Below are 19,807 nucleotides of genomic sequence, written 5' to 3' on the forward strand. Positions count from 1 at the left end.
AACTGAGCAATCGGGAGAGAAGGGCCTTGGTCAGGGAGGTGACCAAGCACCCGATGGTCACTCTGACAGAGCTCCAGAGTTCCTCTGTGGAGATGGGAGAACCTTCCAGAAGGACAACCATCTCTGCAGCACTCCACCAATCAGGCCTTTATGGTAGCATGGCCAGACAGAAGCCACTCCTCAGTAAAAGGCACATGACAGCCCGCTTGGAGTTTGTCAAAAGGCACCTAAAATTGAACTCTTTGGCCTGAATGCCAAGCCTGGCACCATCCTTATGGTGAAGCATGGTGGTGGCAGCATCATGCTGTGGGGATGTTTTTCAGCGGCAGGGACTGGGAGACCAGTCAGGGTCGAGGCAAAGATGAACAGAGCAAAGTACAGAGAGATCCTTGATGAAAACCTGCTCCAGAGCGCTCAGGACCTCTGACTGGGGCGAAGGTTCACCTTCCAACAGGACAACGACCCTAAGCACACAGCCAAGACCGCAGGAGTGGCTTCGGGACAAGTCTCTGAATGTCCTTGAGTGGCCAAGCCAGAGCCCGGACTTGAACCCAATCGAACATCTCTGGAGAGACCTGAAAATAGAGGATCTGCAGAGAGGAATGGGAGATACTTGTTCTGAAGCCATTCCAGCGTTGCTTTGGCTGTGTGCTTGGGGTCATTGTCCTGTTCGAACATAAATCTTCGCCCCAGTCTGAGGTTGTTTGCACTCAGAAGCAGGTTCTCATCAAGGATTTGCCTGTATTTGGCTCCATTCATTGATCCCTCTATCCTTACCAGTCTCCCAGTCCCTGCCGCTGAAAAGCATCCCCATAGCATGATGCTGCTACCACCATGCTTCACGGTAGGGATGGTGTTAGACGGGTGATTAGTTGTGCCTGGTTTTCTCCAGACATAGTGCTTTGCATTCAGGCCAAAGAGTTACAATTTTGTCTCATCAGACCACAGAATATTTTGCCTTATGATCTGTCTTTCACGTGCCTTTTTGCAAACTCCAGGCGTGCTGTCATGTGCCTTTTTATCAGGAGTGGCTTCCGTCTGGCCACTGTCCCATAAAGCCCAGATTGGTGAAGTGCTGTAGACTGTCCTTCTGGCAGGTCCTCCCATCTCAGCCTAGGAACTCTGAAGTTCTGTCAGTGGTCATTGGGTTCTTGGTCACCTCCCTACAGGTCCTTCTTGGCCGGTTGCTCAGTTTGGTGGAACGGTCAGCTCTAGGCAGAGTCTGGGTAGTTAGATATTTTTTCCCATTGATGGAGACCACTGTGCTTTTGGAACCGTTCAACACTCTAGAAATAGTTTTATACCCTTCCCCAGATATATGCCTCATCACAATACTATATTGGCGATCTAAGGACAGTTCCTTGGACTTCATGGTATAGTTTCTGCTCTGACATGCACTGTCAACTGTGGTACCTTATATAGACAGGTGTGTTTCTTTCTAAATCATGTCCAAATAATTGATTTGGGTCATAGGTGGACTCCAATCAAGTTGAAGTGACATCTCAAGGATGATCAAAGGAAATTGGATGCACCTGAGCAAAATTTTGACTGTCATAGCAAAGGGGTGTGAATACTTAGGTAAATGTAATATTTCATTTTCAATACATTTGCAAAAATGTATTTAAAAAATAATGTGCTTTGTCATTATGGGATATTGTGTGTAGATGGGTGAGAGAGAAAAAATATATTTAATCAATTTTGAATTCAGACTGTTAACACAACAATGTGGAATAAGTTGAGGGGTATGAATACTTTCTGAAGTAATCTTTCCAACAATTGTTTACAGACAGATTATTTCACTTATAATTCACTGTATCACAATTCCAGTGGGTCAGAAGTTTACATACACTAAGTTGTATGTGCCTTTAAACAGCTTTAAACAGAAAAATGGTCTGGTTCATCCTTGGGAGCAATTTCCAAACGCCTGAAGGTACCACGTTCATCTGTACAAACAATAGTACGCAAGTATAAACACCATGAGACTACGCAGCCGTCATACCGCTCAGGAAGGAGACATGTTCTGTCTCCTAGAGATGAACGTACTTTGGTGCGAAAAGTGCAAATCAATCCCAGAACAACGGCAAAGGACCTTGTGAAGATGCTGGAGGAGACAGGTACAAAAGTATCTATATCCACAGTAAAACGAGTCCTATTTCGACATAACCTGAAAGGCCGCTCAGCAAGGAAGAAGCCACTGCTCCAAAACCGCCATAAAAAAGCCAGACTACAGTTTGCAACTGCACATGGGGACAAAGATCGTACTTTTTGGAGAAATGTCCTCTGGTCTGATGAAACAAAAATAGAACTTTTTGGCCATAATGACCATCATTATGTTTGAAGGAAAAAGGGGGATAACTTGCAAGCTGAAGAACATCATCCCAACCGTGAAGCACGGGAGTGGCAGCATCATGCTGTGGGGGTGCTTTGCTGCAGGAGGGACTGGTGCACTTCACAAAATAGGTGGCATCATGAGGAAGGGAAAATTATGTCGATATATTGAAGCAACATCTCAAGACATCAGTCAGGAAGTTAAAGCTTGGTCGCAAATGGGTCTTCCAAATGGACAATGACCCAAAGCATACTTCCAAAGTTGTGGCAAAATGGCTTAAGGACAACAAAATCAAGGTACTGGAGTGGCCATCACAAAGCCCTGACCTCAATCCTATAGAACATTTGTGGGCAGAACTGAAAAAGCGTGTGCGAGCAAGGAGGCCTACAAACCTGACTCCGTTACACCAGCTCTGCCAGTAGGAATGGGCCAAAATTCACCCAACTTATTGTGAGAAGCTTGTGGAAGGCTACCTGAAACGTTTGACCTAAGTTAAACAATTTAAAGGCAATGCTACCAAATACTAATTGAATGTATGTAAACTTCTGACCCACTGGGAATGTGATGAAATAAATAAAAGCTGAAATAAATCATTCTCTCTACTATTATTCTGACATTTCACATTCTTAAAATAAAGTGGTGATCCTAACTGACTTAAGACAGGGAATTTTTACTAGGATTAAATGTCAGGAATTGTGAAAAACTGAGTTTATATGTATTTGGCTAAGGTGTATGTAAACTTCCGACTTCAACTGTACTTTTCTTAAATGTATACTGAACAAAAATATAAATGCAACATGCACACATATAAAATATAAACGCAACATGCAACAAATTCAAAGAGTTACAGTTCATATAAGGAAATCAGTCAATATAAATAAATAAATTAGGCCCTAATCTATGGATTTCACATGACTGGGAATACAGATATTCATCTGTTGGTCACAGATATGTTAAGAAAGGTAGGGGTGTGGAGCAGAAATCCTGTCAGTATCTGGTGTGACCACCATTTGCCTCATGCAGTGTGACACATCTCCTTTGCATAGAGTTGATCAGGCTGTTGATTGTGGCCTGTGGAATGTTGTCCCACTCCTCTTCAATGGCTGTGCGAAGTTGCTGGATATTGGCAGGAACTGGAACACGCTGTCGTACATGTTGATCCAGAGCATCCCAAACATGCTCAATGGGTGACATGTCTGAGTATGCAGGCCATGGAAGGACTGAGACATTTTCAGTTTCCAGGAATTGTGTACAGATCCTTGCGACATGAGGCTGTGCATTATCATGCTGAAACACGAGGTTATGGTGGCGGATGAATGGCAAGATAATGGTCCTCAGGACCTTATCACGGTATTTCTGTGCATTCAAATTGCCATAGATAAAATGCAATTGTGTTCATTGTCCGTAGCTTATGCCTGCCCATACCATAACTCACCACCACCATGGGGCACTCTGTTCACGATGTTTGACATCAGAAAACCGCTCGCCCACACGATACCATACATGTGGCCTGCGGTTGTGAGGCCGGTTGGACGTACTGCCAAATTCTCTTAAACGACATTGGAGGTGGATTATGGTAGAGAAATGAACATTCAATTCTCTGGCAACAGCTCTGGTGGACATTCCTGCAGTCAGCATGCCAATTGAATGCTCCCTCTACTTGAGACATCTGTGGCATTGTGTTGTGTGACAAAACTGCACATTTTAGAGTGGCCTTTTATTGTCCCCAGCACAAGGTGAACCTGTGTAATGATCATGCTGTTTAATCAGCTTCTTGAAATGCCACACCTGTCAGGTGGATGGATTATCTTGACAAAGGAGAAATGCTCACTAACAGGGACGTAAACAGATTTGTGCACAACATTTTAGAGAAATAAGCTTTTTGTGGGTATGGAAAATGTCTGGTATCTTTTTATTTCAGCTCATGAAACATGGTGTGTTTATATTTTTGTTCAGTGTAGTTTTGTAATTGACTTAAACAAGCAGACAACAAAAAAAATGTGTGAGCCAATAGGCGTGGCTTAACGTGACCACGCCCCTGAGTAGGGTACAGCCGTAGGGTACTCCCATTACTCCTATGTAATTAGTCTAACTTTGGCAGCATCCTAAGGAAACACTGACACTTTTTGTCGTTTCAGTAAACAATTTCTGCAGCCTCACGTGTCATTATTAACATACTTGGCTGTCACAACAGCAAATTATAGTCTTAGATATGTCGCATAACAACTTCCAGTCTTTACCTGCCCTTGAACGGTCTAGGTATTTAGAAAAGTTGATTCTTGTTGTCTTGCCTATATGTTCTTTCAACTTGCCAGAGACCAGCTGGGGAGACAACCCTACCAAATGGCCCGAAGTAGCCTATGGCGAATCCCACCTACTTGGTGGAATCTCCAGTTTTGCATAAATATCCAAATGCAGAAGGATATTTTAGCTGTTATTTGGATGGATACAGCTCACTAGTCCTTACTACAAGCTAACTAGCCACGTTTATGCAATACACATAGCTAGTTTGATACAAACAAGTGTTAGCGACCAGTGATGAAGTGCTTTGAACACACAAAAATGTATAGAGTAACCAGACCCACAGCTTTCCATTATCATTGTGACGTAATAGCCTGAAACCGTGAGGTTCGTCTAACCTGGTCCTTGGGCAGTTGATTAAACTTAATTTGGTGTTCTTTTTCTCCAACTATTGTTCAAACAAAATGATACGCAACAGCCTTTCGGCATCTTAAAAGCAGGGCTAGCTAGTTTGAATGTTTGTTGGAATCGTCCCTTTGGCTGATAATTGTGACATACATTCATTGCCACAGTCTATCTGTTCATGCTAACATTTTTACGTTTAGAATGAAAGTGTTTTTAGGTATGATGTAGTTTGTTGATTTAAGATGACATAAGTATGTTAAAAATGACCAACCAAGCATATCCAAAATGTTTATAAACTCATACATAAAAAATAATACAGCCGTTGTCGGGTTATGAGTAAAGTATGCCATTTATCATAGGAGTAACGGGAGTACCCTACGGCTGTACCCTACTCGGGGCCGTGGTCACGTTAAGCCCTGCCTCGCTGTGTGTATCTATGGGGTAACCCCGGGTTGTTTTCCACACAGGCGGGCCGTGGTCACGTTAAGCCCTGCCTCGCTGTGTGTATCTATGGGGTAACCCCGGGTTGTTTTCCACACAGGCGGGCCGTGGTCACGTTAAGCCCTGCCTCGCTGTGTGTATCTATGGGGTAACCCCGGGTTGTTTTCCACACAGGCGGGCCGTGGTCACGTTAAGCCCTGCCTCGCTGTGTGTATCTATGGGGTAACCCCGGGTTGTTTTCCACACAGGCGGGCCGTGGTCACGTTAAGCCCTGCCTCGCTGTGTGTATCTATGGGGTAACCCCGGGTTGTTTTCCACACAGGCGGGCAGGGGCCGCAACATTCTATTTAATACCAACTGGGATTATCCCTTCCTCTAGTGTTCTCTCTCTCTTGTTCCCTCTGTCTGTCTCTTGCCCTCTTTATCGTTCTGCGCTCTGTTATCTCACTCTTAACAGGAATGAGTACAGTTTTGATTTGCCTCAAGAAAAAATAGGGGTGGGGTTGGAGAAGTATGCTAACTCATTATCTCTCTCTCCCTTAGTTGGAACTGGAGTTGGAGTTGTGTGAAAAGGAGAGCGGGGAGCTGCAGGAGTATGCCAACTCAGTGCTGCAGCAGATCGCTGACTACTGCCCTGACATCCTGGAGCAGGTGGTCAATGCGCTGGAGGAGTCCTGCTGACCCCTCACCTTTACAGACCACCCCCAGATTACCCCATGACCCTGCATGAGTTTCAGACAACCTTCCTCCCATCTATCCACACATGATCTTGGCAGAGGGAAGACTGGGCAATCGTACTGCACCCCCACATGCCTAATTCTCATTCCTGGGGAGATTCACCAGCCTGAGGACACGATGATGTTCTGATGAAGAACAGCCACACAGTGGCCTAATGGTGGAGGGATGTAGCGGCCTGCCAGTCATGGGTTGTGTTCGGTAGGGCACGTCATACCAAAACATTTTGAAAGAGAAAACACAGGTATTACTTTGAAAATGTTTTTTCTGGATTTGTCCGTACTGACACAACTATTGTTTTCTCTTTGTATCTAAACCAGTGTTTTTTCTGAATGGTGGATGGTCATGGCATGAAAATATTTAGGAACCAGTGATTTAAACAGAAAAAAAGGCATATACAATATGCCAATTTATTTCCTTTCGGATTGGCCTTCAGAATCTCCTATGTGAGTTACTGGACAACAAACCTATTCCCTCAACTCCCCACCTAGATATAGTGAGAGAACCCCTTGCTGAGTTTTGCTGACTAAATGTAGGGCTTTAGCTATGGCTGACTTACTGCGTGTTCTGTGAACGGGTCTTAAGACAGAGGGAAGAATACTAACTTGAACTTCCACTCACATCTCCCATTCACATCAATGTCTAATTTATGTGAAACTTCAAGGTACACTAGCTTCTCAAGTTAGGATTCGGCCCAGAGAGAGAGAGCGAGAGAAGCAGAGAGGACAGTTTGGTTGCAGTTGATTTTAGATGGTTTTGCACACAGCACTACCTTCTATATGAGGTATGCAATGTTAGTTTATTTTCAGAGTCATAGCCAGCATCCCAAATGATACCCTATTCCCCACATGGTACACTTATTTTGTCAAAAGTAGTGCACTATACGGAATAGGGTGTCATTTGGGATGCTACCATAGTGGCCTTTGAGCGTGCACAGGGATCAGTACTGGACCTAAACAAGGGACCTTTTTTATTCCTGCTCTATTGGTGCTACAGCATGGCATAAGACATAAATAAATATCTAACCCACTGGTCATACGATCTCATCCAAAGTTTCTATAGATATGACTTATTAAAAAACTAGCTGTTTAATTTTTGTATTGAATTACGTTCCCTTAGATGCAAATGTTGCCCGTTCAGTGCAGCTTCAGAGCTAGCTACGGTTCTTCTTGTAATGAGATGAAATTATAGGGAATCCTAGTTAAAAAGACATGACAGTCACTTCTCAGTGGGTTTGAACTTTTTAAAATCAGTTTGTAAATAACTCATCAAATACGTACAGTGACTACATAAAGGTAACCCAGTAGAAGATGTTGTGAATTCTGTTAAAAAAATATATACACAAGTGAGAAGCTAAAAGCAGTGCAGTTGTCCCGTGCGTCTGAATTTGTCTGCAGACAAGATGTATTTGACAGTACTGCCATAAGTCGCGAAAAGTCATGTTTTATAAATATATATACATATACAAAGTATGATGTTGACCATATTGATATATGCATTGAATGTTTGCACAGAATCGTGAGGAGCAAGTCCCTCTGAACAAAAAGGTGGATCATGTCCTCGGCTAAAACTGGAGAAATGTGTCAAAACGTTTTATATAAGTGTAAAATGTACTACAAATGTTTTCAAACCGTGACTGTGTAGAGGGAGAGTATTTTTCTTGCATTTATTTCAAGAATTTTCTTTCATTTTTTATATATATATATACACTTTTGCCACATTATTTAAACGTTTTACCCTTAGGTTCCAGTGTTTAGTTTTTTAATCTTTCTGAGATGTGAATGGGTGTTTGTGGAAATGACACTCCCTAGACTGTGTTCCTCTATGTTCTCCACTTCTCTCAAATAGTAGTATGACCCTTTAGGACAGAGCGGTCTCCAACCATGTTTGTCCTGTGGCCTGATTAGGGAGAGTTGTACTGTATAGAACAGACATCACTCTGCCAGTCTGGCATTTAGAACTGCTCTGTACAGTGCATTCCTATGCCAATCAGTCAATGGTTAAACAATAATAAAAACCTACAGATCAGCTTGCTCTCTAGGACCAGAGATGGAGACTAGGTTACTGTTCAGGTTCTCTTATCCATAGGCCCTATGATGAGACTCATTTAGAATCACATCCTGGCTATCCCAGAAGTAATGACTGACCTGACAAAATCATGAGGTCAAACCAAACGGTTCCACTGGTCAGCTTTCACCTATCCAGGTCATTAGAACATTGTTTTATTCTAGGAAGGAGGAACAGGTTGTCTTATTGTAAAGGTTAACAGGGCCCTAGCTTGTGTATCCCTGCCTTTGCCTTAATGTCTGTGGACTCACCATTCTGTGATAACTTCATGTTTTAAACTCTTCATTTAGGAACAGAATCTTGCTGTTAAAGGAGCTACTATTACCATGGTCATGGTTCTCATTTTATTTTTACTTTTGCATTTGTAAAGGAAATGTACTGCCTTCTGTCTGTGTTTAATGATGAAAAAAGTAAAACTATGTAAAAAGAAAACAAGACGTTTGAGTATTTGCATTTTGTATATGTATGTAAATAAACATATCCTATCAGTCTTTGACTCTGTGGAAATTTGTTTACAGGAGCACCATGTGCATATTTATCAGCAGAATTAAGTGTAACATTTGTCTCAATATTTTAATATCTGCCTCAGTTGCTAAGAATGGTTTTCATTCTCTCAGACCCTGTCCTGCTGTGAATCCAGTATGGAGATGAGGTCAAATGTGATGGACAACCCCTCACCTCAACTTCTGGATAGGTGTGTAAGCAGTGACAGAAACTCCTCTAAGGCCATGGTAGGTGGTAATCCACCATTTTACTTACATATCGGGTTCAGATCAGCACACAAAGGGGATAGAAACGAAGGGCCAGATTTTGTCAAACTGGTTGTGCAACCTCAAACCTTTAGTAAATCTGGTCCTAATTGTTGTTTCTGGACCAGGCATATAATAGAGCAATAATGTTCTAAACACCCTGCACCTTCTGCCCTACATCATATACGTTTTTACAATGGGTAAAGCCCTCCTATAAACCCCTTACTGGGCGACAACTCAAATGAACAAACAATTTCCCCCAAAAAAACATTGTGCATTTTTATTAATAAATATCACTATCGTATGAATATAATTTTTTTAAATTAGCTTTAACACTCCAATAATATCTTTCCTTGGAGGCTTTACAGGAGAAAATATGTAGGTTATTGATATGTTGCATACAGACTTGAAATACATATTCTTGATAACCAAGGACAAGATAAAGGGCTCTATTCAATCTATCGCTGAAACATTAGATTGCGCGATAAAGATTTAATGGTAATTTCAGATTGAGACGACATTTGCAGCATTTACCGTGAATGCAGTCTCCGCTAACACGGGAACAGTGCCTTTAAATTTAAATCACGCTGTAACGCTGAACTTCCGCAATACGGATTGAATAGAGCCCAAAGTCTATTTCCACTCTCCATTCTAAAGTCCCCAGGAGGAAAAGGCAGATAGTTTACCCCTGTCATTTCCACACTTCATGTTGACAAGAAAGATGGAGTAAAGCAGATTACAATGTTTGATACAGTGTAACTCCTCAGTAATGGGAACAACCAATTCAAAAACAAAACAATTCACTTCAATTTGAAGTACAATGTTCAGGACTACAGCCATTCATAAAAAAATACCTTTATTAACATAGGCAAAATACTTTGGCTGAAGAAATCGTTGCTCAAACCTTCAATCCAAGGCGTTAACGCCTTTATGTGCAGTGTTAAGGACTGTGTTAGAACAGAGATGTTTTGCATGAGTCATGTATATCATCAATACTGGTAAACAGTTAAAGGGAACGTTTAAAAATGAGTTTTGTTTTGCAAGGAAAGATGCTGTGTAGTCGGGTTATGTGTCCCAGACACTCCAGTTTCTTCAATGGATGAGGTAGCTAGTCAAAACCTTATAGATGTGATACAAGGATAGGATACACTGAATAAGAGAGAAAGCAATTGTACAAAAATAAGGGGTGGAATATTGCTGTGACAGTGAATGTTTAAAAAGTGTTTCCTTCGGCTAAAATTAAGTCACAGTACTGTAGTTATTAAAGATAATGTAATAGTCTACGAGCTGTTCCGCTCAGGTAATCTCTGTGGATGAAAAATATTACACCTTCCACAGTGAAAACCCCCCTTCTTGGCAGTTCATCCCAGTTTGGCTTTCACCTCACTTTCTCGCTCTCCGTCATCTGCCAGAGTCCCAGGTTTAAAACTTTAAGGCACGGGAGCTGCGTTATCCTCTCCAGGCCCCGCTTGGTGATTTTGGTACACCCATACAGGTCGATACCAGTGAGCTGCGTCAGGTGGTCAGCGATCAGCTCCAGCCCCTTGTCAGTGATGCGTACGCACTGCCCGATGTTCAGCGTCTTGAGCTCGTGCATCTGGCGCACCATCCGGTTGATCCCGTCGTCACTGATGTGGCAGGAGCACAGGGACAGAGACTTGAGCTGGTACAGCCCCTGGGCGATGTAGGCCAGGCTCTGGTCACCTATCTTGTCACAGAAGGAAACATCCAGGCCGGAGAGCTGCAGAGACCCCATGGCCAGGTGCATGATGCCCATGTCGCTGATGTTGTCACACGACCGCAGGTTGAGGCTTAACAGGTGAGTCATGTTCGACAGGTGGATCATACCTGCGTCCGATATGCCGCCGCAGAAGCTGAGGTTGAGCACCTTGAGCTTGGCCAGTCCCTTGGAGACGTGTTTGAGGGACAGGTCTGTCAGTTTCTGGCAGTCCTGTAAGGTCATCTGCTCCAGGGAGAGGCAGCCTTCGGCGGCGCTTCGTGTCATCCCAGCCAGGTGACCGATGCCCACGTCTGACACATGCCTGCAGCTCCGCAAGTTAAGGCTCTTGAGTTTGTGCAAGCCCCAGGCGATGAGAAGAAGGCCTGTGTTGGTAATGTTACTGAGACCTCCGAGTTCCAGCACCTCCAGGTTTTTCAGATACTGGGCAATCCTGCCCAGGCTTGAGTCTGTGATTGGTTTGCAAAGGCTGAGGTTGAGGACTCGCAAGGACGGGATGTCCTGAACAAAAGCATGTCCGAGTCCGTTGTCCGTGAGGTTAAAACAGCCGCATAGGTTAAGGCTTTCGATGTTTGGCAGCCCCTGGATTACATAGCTTAAGCTGCGCCGCAGGCTTAGGATCTGAACCTTCCTAATGCCCCGGGTATGGAGGCTGGGGAACAGGGACGGGTTGGCCCTCCGCAGATGCAGCTTCGCTTCCACCCCCCTCCACACAGACTTGTGATATGAAGCGTCCCTCCAGGCCGCACACACTTGGGCCACCCTACCTTTGTCCCTTACCTCCAAGTAACTGAAAATCATAGCTAAAATTTCCGGGAAGAGGCCAGATATGTGTGTCTCCATTTCAAACATGTTTGGAAAGGGATAGGTTAGATAAAACTAACCGGGTATCCGCTTATTCGAGTAGGCTAGCTAACTGTTAGCTAGCTAAGTTAGGTAATGTTACTCAGGAAAATAACCTGTTCAAAGTCCAGCCATCCCAGGCCATCTCTTCATAATACATATCCAGCAAGAAGTGTTCAGGTTGTGTTATAATAGCTATAATTATATTATTTTAATCAAAGGAGATAGCTAGCTAGCTACGTCCTACAAAAACTTAGATAGCTAGTTAGCGTACTAAAACGCAGAAAACAGTTACGGTCAGGCGACTCTACCCATTTTCAAGTCAGATGACCACTGTTGTTCTTCAAACGGATCCAGTCGGTCGTTCATTTTCAAAACCAAAAGTGGAAATGTATTTATGAAAACCGCAGTATCTGTTTCTTCTGTGGCAACGTTTCTATTAGCAGTTCGTCTCTGTTATAGGATTCTTCCTGTGCTGCCTTTGTCTGACCAACCATTTCAAACTAGCTAGCTACGCAGAAACAGTCAGCAGCACTTCCTTGCTTTGGGGGGTACAAAAACAATACACATAAACTATTGACATTAGTACGAGAAAACGTAATAAATGTAATAGGTCCAAATTAACAACATAAACATTACAAAGTTAGACACATTATACATAATCACTTTTCTCAGATATTCTAAAGGATTCTTTGTGAACCACCCCTTTTTTAAATTGTTGGTTTCACCCATTTAGTTAGAAGGTAGCTGACGCTGAAAGCACTTTTTGAATTCGGAAGTTTACAAACACTTAGGTTGGAGTCATTAAAACTTGCTTTTCAACCACTCCACAAATTTCTTCTTAACAAACTATAGTTTTGGCAAGTCGGTTAGGACATCTACTTTGTGCATGACACAAGTAATCTTTCCAACAATTGTTTACAGACAGATTATTTCACTTATAATTCACTGTATCACAATTCCAGTGGGTCAGAAGTTTACATAAACTAAATTGACTGTGCCTTTAAACAGCTTGGAAAATTCCAGAAAATTATGTCATGGCTTTAGAAGCTTCTGATAGGCTAATTGACATCATTTGAGTCAATTGGAGGTGTACCTGTGGATGTATTTCAAGGCCTACCTTCAAACTCAGTGCCTCTTTGCTTGACATCATGGGAAAATCAAAAGAAATCAGCCAAGACCTCAGAAAAAAAGTTGTAGACCTCCACAAGTCTGGTTCATCCTTGGGAGCAATTTCCAAACGCCTGAAGGTACCACGTTCACCTGTACAAACAATAGTACGCAAGTATAAACACCATGGGACCACACAGCCGTCATACCGCTTAGGAAGGAGACCTGTTCTGTCTCCTAGAGATGAACGTACTTTGGTGCGAAAAGTGCAAATCAATCCCAGAACAACAGCAAAGGACCCTGTGAAGATGCTGGAGGAAACAGGTACAAAAGTATCTATATCCACAGTAAAACTAGTCCTATATCGACATAACCTGAAAGGCCGCTCAGCAAGGAAGAAGCCACTGCTCCAAAACCGCCATAAAAAAGCCAGACTACGGTTTGCAACTGCACATGGGGACAAAGATCATACTTTTTGGAGAAATGTCCTCTGGTCTGATGAAACAAAAATAGAACTGTTTGGCCATAATGACCATCGTTATGTTTGGAGGAAAAAGGGGGATAACTTGCAAGCCGAAGAACACCATCCCAACCGTGAAGCACGGGGGTGGCAGCATCATGCTGTGCTGGTGCTTTGCTGCAGGAGGGACTGGTGCACTTCACAAAATATATGGCATCATGAGGAAGGAAAATTATGTGGATATATTGAAGCAACATCTCAAGACATCAGTCAGGAAGTTAAAGCTTGGTCGCAAATGGGTCTTCCAAATGGACAATGACCCCAAGCATACTTACAAAGTTGTAGCAAAATGGCTTAAGGACAACAAAGTCAAGGTATTGGAGTGGCCATTACAAAGCCCTGACCTCAACCCTATAGAACATTTGTGGGCAGAACTGAAAAAGTGTGTGCGAGCAAGGAGGCCTATAAACCTGACTCAGTTACACCAGCTCTGTCAGGAGGAACATTCACCCAACTTATTGGGGGAAGCTTGTGGAAGGCTACCCGAAACATTTGACCCAAGTTAAACAATTTAAAGGCAATGCTACCAAATACTAATTGAGTGTATGTAAACTTCTGACCCACTGGGAATGTGATGAAAGAAAGAAAAGCTGAAATAAATCATTCTCTCTACTATTATTCTGACATTTCACATTCTTAAAATAAAGTGGTGATCCTAACTGACCTAAGACAGGGAATCTTTACTAGGATTAAATGTCAGGAATTGTGAAAAATTGAGTTTAGATGTATTTGGCTAAGGTGTATGTAAACTTCCGACATCAACTGTATGTTTTTCCTACTAGAACCACATTCTTTAAAATAAATAGTTTGTTCTATAAATACATAGTTTCATGAGTTTTAAAGTGAGTGCCCATACTCATGAATGGGCAGGAATTAACCATGTTGATAAATGTGGCCTGGACCAGGGTACAACCAGGTTGCCTCATCAATAAAGACAAAGGCTAGTTATTATTGCAATATTGTACAGTATCCCAATGTTCACTTTTGGGATGTGGGATATTCGTTCTCATTCCTTGATCGATTTTCACAACCTCTATTTGAATAAAGTGTATACAGGCCTACAACAGCCAGGACATTTACTTCAAACCTCCTTCAAGTCACCTTCAGTCTCTGTCAGTAGGAAGTAGGGCCTGTGTAACCAAATTCAATCTCCTGATAGCACGAATGCTCTTCAAGGGCCACTGGAAACCAAATACTCCCTTAATCATAATGGGCAGTTCACACCAGTGGTCAAACTCTGGTAAACACTCCATCTAAGGATTAGGGGTGAAGGTTTTGCATATGGTCCAGAAGAAGAGTAAGAATATATTGAAATGAAATCAATCCACAAGGAACATTTTCTTGTGGGGGAAAGTGACAAAATGAGTGGTCCTCAAATTGATTTATAGCTCAGTTGGTAGAGCATGGCGCTTGCAACGCCAGGGTTGTGGGTTCGTTTCCCACGGGGGGCCAGTATGAAAATGTATGCACTCACTAACTGTAAGTCGCTCTGGATAAGTGCGTCTGCTAAATGACTAAAATGTAAAAAATGTAATGAGATCCTATATAAAAGGTCCAACTGTAGCATCAAGATTACTGCATAAATTGAAGCCAATAATCAATCCATGTTTTATAATAAATGTTTTGGGTTATGGTTGTGTAGATTTCCATTGCGTGCATAAAACATACACTATCTACAGCACAGGAGGCTGCTGAGGGTAGGACGGCTCATAATAATGGCTGGAATGGAATGGTATCAAACAAATGGAAAATATGTGTTTGATGTGTTCATGTATACCGTTCCAGCCATTACTATGAGCCCATCCTCCCCAATGAAGGTGTCACCGCCCGCCTGTGATCTAGAGGTAACTGCCAAATAATGGAAACACTTGAGTAAATGAGGGATACAAAGTATATTGAAAGCAGGTGCTACCACACAGGTGTGGTTCCTGAGTTAATTAAGCAATTAACATCCCATCATGCTTAGGGTCATATATAAAAATGCTGGGCAGGCCATTATTTTGTCTACCGTGGCTACCCACTGGGCACACTGATTGAACTAACGTTGTTGCAACGTAATTTCATTGAAATTACGTTAACCCAACGTGGAATAGATGGTTTGATGAGCATGAAAACAATGTAAACCATATCCCATGACCATCTCAGTCACCAGATCTCAACCCAATTGAACACTTATGGGAGATTCTGGAGCGGCGCCTGAGACAGTGTTTTCCACCACAATCAACAAAACACCAAATTATGGAATTTCTCATGGAAGAATGGTGTTGCATCCTTCCAATAGAGTTCCAGACACTTGTGGAATCTATGCCAGGGATGGGCAACTTTTTTGAAGACTATTACAGGTTGATCATTTGAGGTAGTGGGGCTCTTCCCCTGCTGCTCTCAGGTCAGTGTATGTGTGTGTGAGAGAGAGAGTGTATATAACATACTATAATGATCAAATTATGGTTTAAACCTGTGTTTATGGGACTCTAAAAGCCATGATTTGAATTGGCAATGGGCCCTTGCAGACCCCGGCTTCTATAGTGAGGGAGAGGCTACGTTTCGGAACTGGAAGAGTGGGGAACCAAATGGGTATGGTAGAGAGAACTGTGTGGGGATGGACCAAGAAGGGAAGTGGAATGACAGTGCTCTTTGCTATGATAGTGAGTCTAAATGTGAATGAGGATTTCACAAAAACTGCCAGCAAGTCAGACACACACACACACACACACACACACACACACACACACACACACAGTCTGCAGAAAGAGCACCCAGAAAAACAATACATGCACACTGATCAAGAAAACAATGACCACACATTCCATCTTTCAAAACATTCTCCGATCTGCGTGTTTGACGGGTAAACGTCTGCTCTCTGAGAAATTCATTCTAGTCAAGAAGACCCAGATGTGGAGAGCAGCCCAGAGCAACTGCAGAAATCATCACAATGATCTGGTGAGTGTGAGGAACCAGTCTGAGAACCAGGACATTCAGAAGATGGTGACAGGAGAGATGTTGATCGGCCTGTTCAGATACTCCTGGAGGTGGTCAGACCAGAGTACTCCTCATTCAGGTACTGGAAGACAGAAGAGATCCTTGAACCTGATCATGCTGGAGGGAATGAGAACTCAGAGACATGGGGGGACATTCAGTGTGATTTTCAACTTCCATTTATCTGCCACAATGATGAGTGACTATCTTCCGATACAGTGGGGACCATTAGAGAATTGGTCTCTCATTCCCTCTCTTCAAATCATGGCTTTTAGAGTCCCATAAACACAGGTTTAAACCATAATTTGATCATTATAGTATGTTATATACACTCTCTCTCTCTCACACACACACATACACTGGGAGTGTGGTGCCAGGAAAATAACCTCTCACTCAACATCAACAAAACAAAGGAGATGATCGTGGACTTCAGGAAACAGCAGAGGGTGCACCCCCCTATCCACATCGACGGGACCGCAGTGGAGAAGGTGGAAAGCTTCATGTTCCTTGGCGTACACATCACCAACAAACTGAAATGGTCCACCCACGCAGACAGTGTGGTGAAGAAGGCGCAACAGAGCCTCTTCAACCTCAGGAGGCTGAAGAAATGTGGCTTATCACCTAAAACCCTGACAAACTTTTACAGATGCACAATTGAGAGCATCCTGTCGGGCTGTATCACCGCCTGGTACGGCAACTGCACCGCCCACAACCGCAGGGCTCTCCAGAGGGTGGTGCGGTCTGCCGAACGCATTACCGGGGGCAAACTACCCGCCCTCCAAGACACATACTGCACCCGATGTCACAGGAAGGCCAAAAAGATAATCAAGGACAACCACCACTGCCTGTTCACCCTGCTATCATCCAGAAGGCGAGGTCAGTACAGGTGCATCAAAGCTGGGACCAAGAGAATGAAAAACAGCTTCTATCTCAATGCCATCAGACTGTTAAATAGCCATCACTAGCACATTAGAGGCTGCTGCTGCCTATTGAAATCACTGGCCACATTAAGAAATGGAACACTAGTCACTTTAATAATGTTTACATATCTTGCACTACTCATCTCATATGTATATACTGTATTCTATTCTATAATATTCTACTGTATCTTAGTCCATGCCGCTCTGTCATTGCTTGTCCATATATGTATATATTCTTAAATCCCATTCCTTACTTTTTTGTGTGTATTGGGTATATGTTGTGTAATTGTTAGATATTACTGCACTGTCGGAGCTAGAAGCACAAGCATTTCGCTACACCCGCTATAACACCTGCTAAACACGTGTATGTGACAAATAAAATGTTATTTTATTTTATTTGTTTTGCCCATATATTTTGTTAGTGTGTGTTATTGGGGCTCCCGAGTGGCACAGTGGTCTAAGGCACTGCATCTCAGTGCTTGAGGCGTCACTACAGACCCCCTGGTTCGATTCCAGGCTGTATCACAACCGTCCCACACAGTCCCATAGGGCGGCGCACAATTGGCCCAGCGTCGTCCGGGTTTGGCCGGTGTAGGCCGTCATTGTAAATAAGAATTTGTTCTTAACTGACTTGCCTAATCAAATAAAGGTTAAATAAAAAAATTTAAAAATTGACTGATGATTAGAGTAAACATAGCATATAGTATGTGTATCTGGCGGCATAAATGGTAGAACAAAAGTCTCATACAACATTTGCCTGTTATTGATCCTCCTCTCTCTCGCCGATCTTTTCTGTCAGTGATGTGGTAGGGAGGATGCAGATAGTGAGAGTGGAGCAGACCCCAGACTCACTCCTGACCTTCACTGATCACCCCTCTCCTTCCATGAAGGGACCAGGTCCCTCAGAACGCACACATCGTAGACTATGGCAAGAAGAGCTGGAGTGAACACTTGGAAGACTACTGGACGGCTCTGTATGTCTACTATGTTATCTACACTGAGTGTAAAAACATTAGGAACACCTGCTCTTTCCATGACATAGACTGACCATGTCAATGCTATGATCCCTTATTGATGTCACCAGTTAAATCTGTGAAAAAACAAACAAACAAAAAAAGTTACATGTAAATCCACTTCAAGCAGTATAGATGAAGAGGAGAAGACTGGTTAAAGAAGCCTTGGGACACAACAGTTTCCCGTGTATATCAAGAATGGTCTTCCACCCAAAGAACATCCAGCCAACTTGACACAACTGTGGGAAGCATTGGAGTCAACATGGGCCAGCATCCCTATGGAATGCTTTCGACACCTTGTAGAGTCCATGCCCCGACGAATTGAGGCTGTTCTGAGGTCAAAAGGGGTTGCAACTCAATATTAGGAAGGTGTACCTAATGTTTTCTACACTCAGTGTATTCATGAAGTCAATGCTATTTGTTTGTCTCAGATAAAGGAACAACTGATGAAAAAGGGAACGTGGATGGAGAGATATTCCACAAGAAGAAGAGGGAATTTAGCATTAGGAATTCGGTTTTGACTAAAATAAAATAAAATCTTATTTGTTTCTATTTATCCTTTATTTATTTACTTACACAGAAAAAACAAATCACAAGGTTCCCTCCCAGTAAGTTCAACATTACAGTGAATAACCAACCCTGATACTAATGCTCCTGCTTAAAGGAGGGTGAAAATATGAAAAGGTTCAGAACAGACAAAATATAAAAATTGAAAATACACAAAAAAAGCAAAACATTACAACAGAGTTTAGAATACAAACATAAACTATCTTGATTTCAGATTGTGAAAAAAAAAAGATTCACTTTGGCTTCAGATTCCCTGATAAGACAGATCAGCAATAACTTTTATTCTGATCAAATTCAGAAGTGTATTTGGGACACTGAAAAATACTATATTTTGTGATTTTGATATCTGTTTTTCTTAAGACATGAATAAAGGCACATACTCTAAACAAAAGTGTATATATGTATTTAAATATACCTGTATACTAAATGTAACAGTGAGTGAATACTTTAGGATACAGATCAAGAGGGATAAAGTCATATCCTGTTCCATTATGGTATATGCTCTCCAGGGTTGGGCTCATTCGGTTGAAGGCAATCAATTCAGGAAGTCAACTAAAATTAGGATTCAATAAAACATGTTTTTTTTAAAGGGCATTTATTTTCTATGACTTCTCAATAAACTGAAAAGTAAATCTATTTATTAAAAAAGTTTTAAAATGTCAATTTTTAATTCAAATCACTTGCTGAATTGACTGCCTTCAATGCAAATTGAGCCCAACCCTGGAGCACTCTGATATCCTATCCACCATGTGATCTTATAGATTTTTAGTGAGATTGTAATTATGCCTATGTACTGGGACGTAGGTGTCTAAAGAGTCAATTGATCATTAAGATGACTGTACTCCTAAATTAATCACTTAAGGTGTCAGTATCTTCACAGATGACCCTGGCCCATAAACTCCAAACCCAGGATAGACAGGTTCAGTGAACGTGGTCTGGACACTGTGGAGGAGGGATTGTGTCAGAGACACTGTAAAAGGACAGAGTTCCTGCCCTGTGGTCCAGGTACATGCCTACTATGGAGGAACAGGCCACAGATATTTCAGTCTCAGTACAACCATGCCAGTAAGAGCAATGGGAAGGTGAAGCACATAAACTCCAGCTGTCATTAGTATCTCCAAAGAAATCATGCCTACTCATCCCTTTATATGAC

The 19,807-nt window shown here is 42.4% G+C and overlaps 2 protein-coding genes across 4 annotated transcripts in view; one reads left to right on the forward strand and one right to left on the reverse strand.

The window, feature by feature from the left end:
- The window catches only part of LOC121532183 (ELKS/Rab6-interacting/CAST family member 1), a 44,030-nt gene extending 35,511 nt beyond the window's left edge, over positions 1-8,519 (forward strand). For all 3 annotated transcript variants that reach the window (XM_041837953.2, XM_041837952.2, XM_041837954.2), the window contains one exon: positions 5,960-8,519. In XM_041837953.2, the coding sequence (XP_041693887.1) occupies positions 5,960-6,097 (138 nt within the window). In that variant the 3' untranslated portion in view covers positions 6,098-8,519. The remainder of the gene's footprint in view (positions 1-5,959) is intronic.
- A 1,287-nt stretch (positions 8,520-9,806) lies between these two features.
- On the reverse strand, positions 9,807-12,059 carry LOC121532184 (F-box/LRR-repeat protein 14-like). The gene has a single exon (XM_041837956.2). It carries the CDS (start codon positions 11,555-11,557, stop codon positions 10,346-10,348), a length of 1,212 nt encoding a protein of 403 aa, XP_041693890.2. The 5' UTR covers positions 11,558-12,059; the 3' UTR covers positions 9,807-10,345.
- Between the last annotated feature and the right edge of the window lie 7,748 nt (positions 12,060-19,807).

The sequence above is a fragment of the Coregonus clupeaformis genome, chromosome 19 (assembly GCF_020615455.1).
Source record: "Coregonus clupeaformis isolate EN_2021a chromosome 19, ASM2061545v1, whole genome shotgun sequence".
Taxonomy (NCBI): Eukaryota; Metazoa; Chordata; class Actinopteri; order Salmoniformes; family Salmonidae; genus Coregonus; species Coregonus clupeaformis.

Coding starts and splice junctions, on each gene's coding strand:
- LOC121532184 (XM_041837956.2), bottom strand. CDS start 11,557: ATGTTTGAAATGGAGACACACATATCTGGCCTCTTCCCGGAAATTTTA.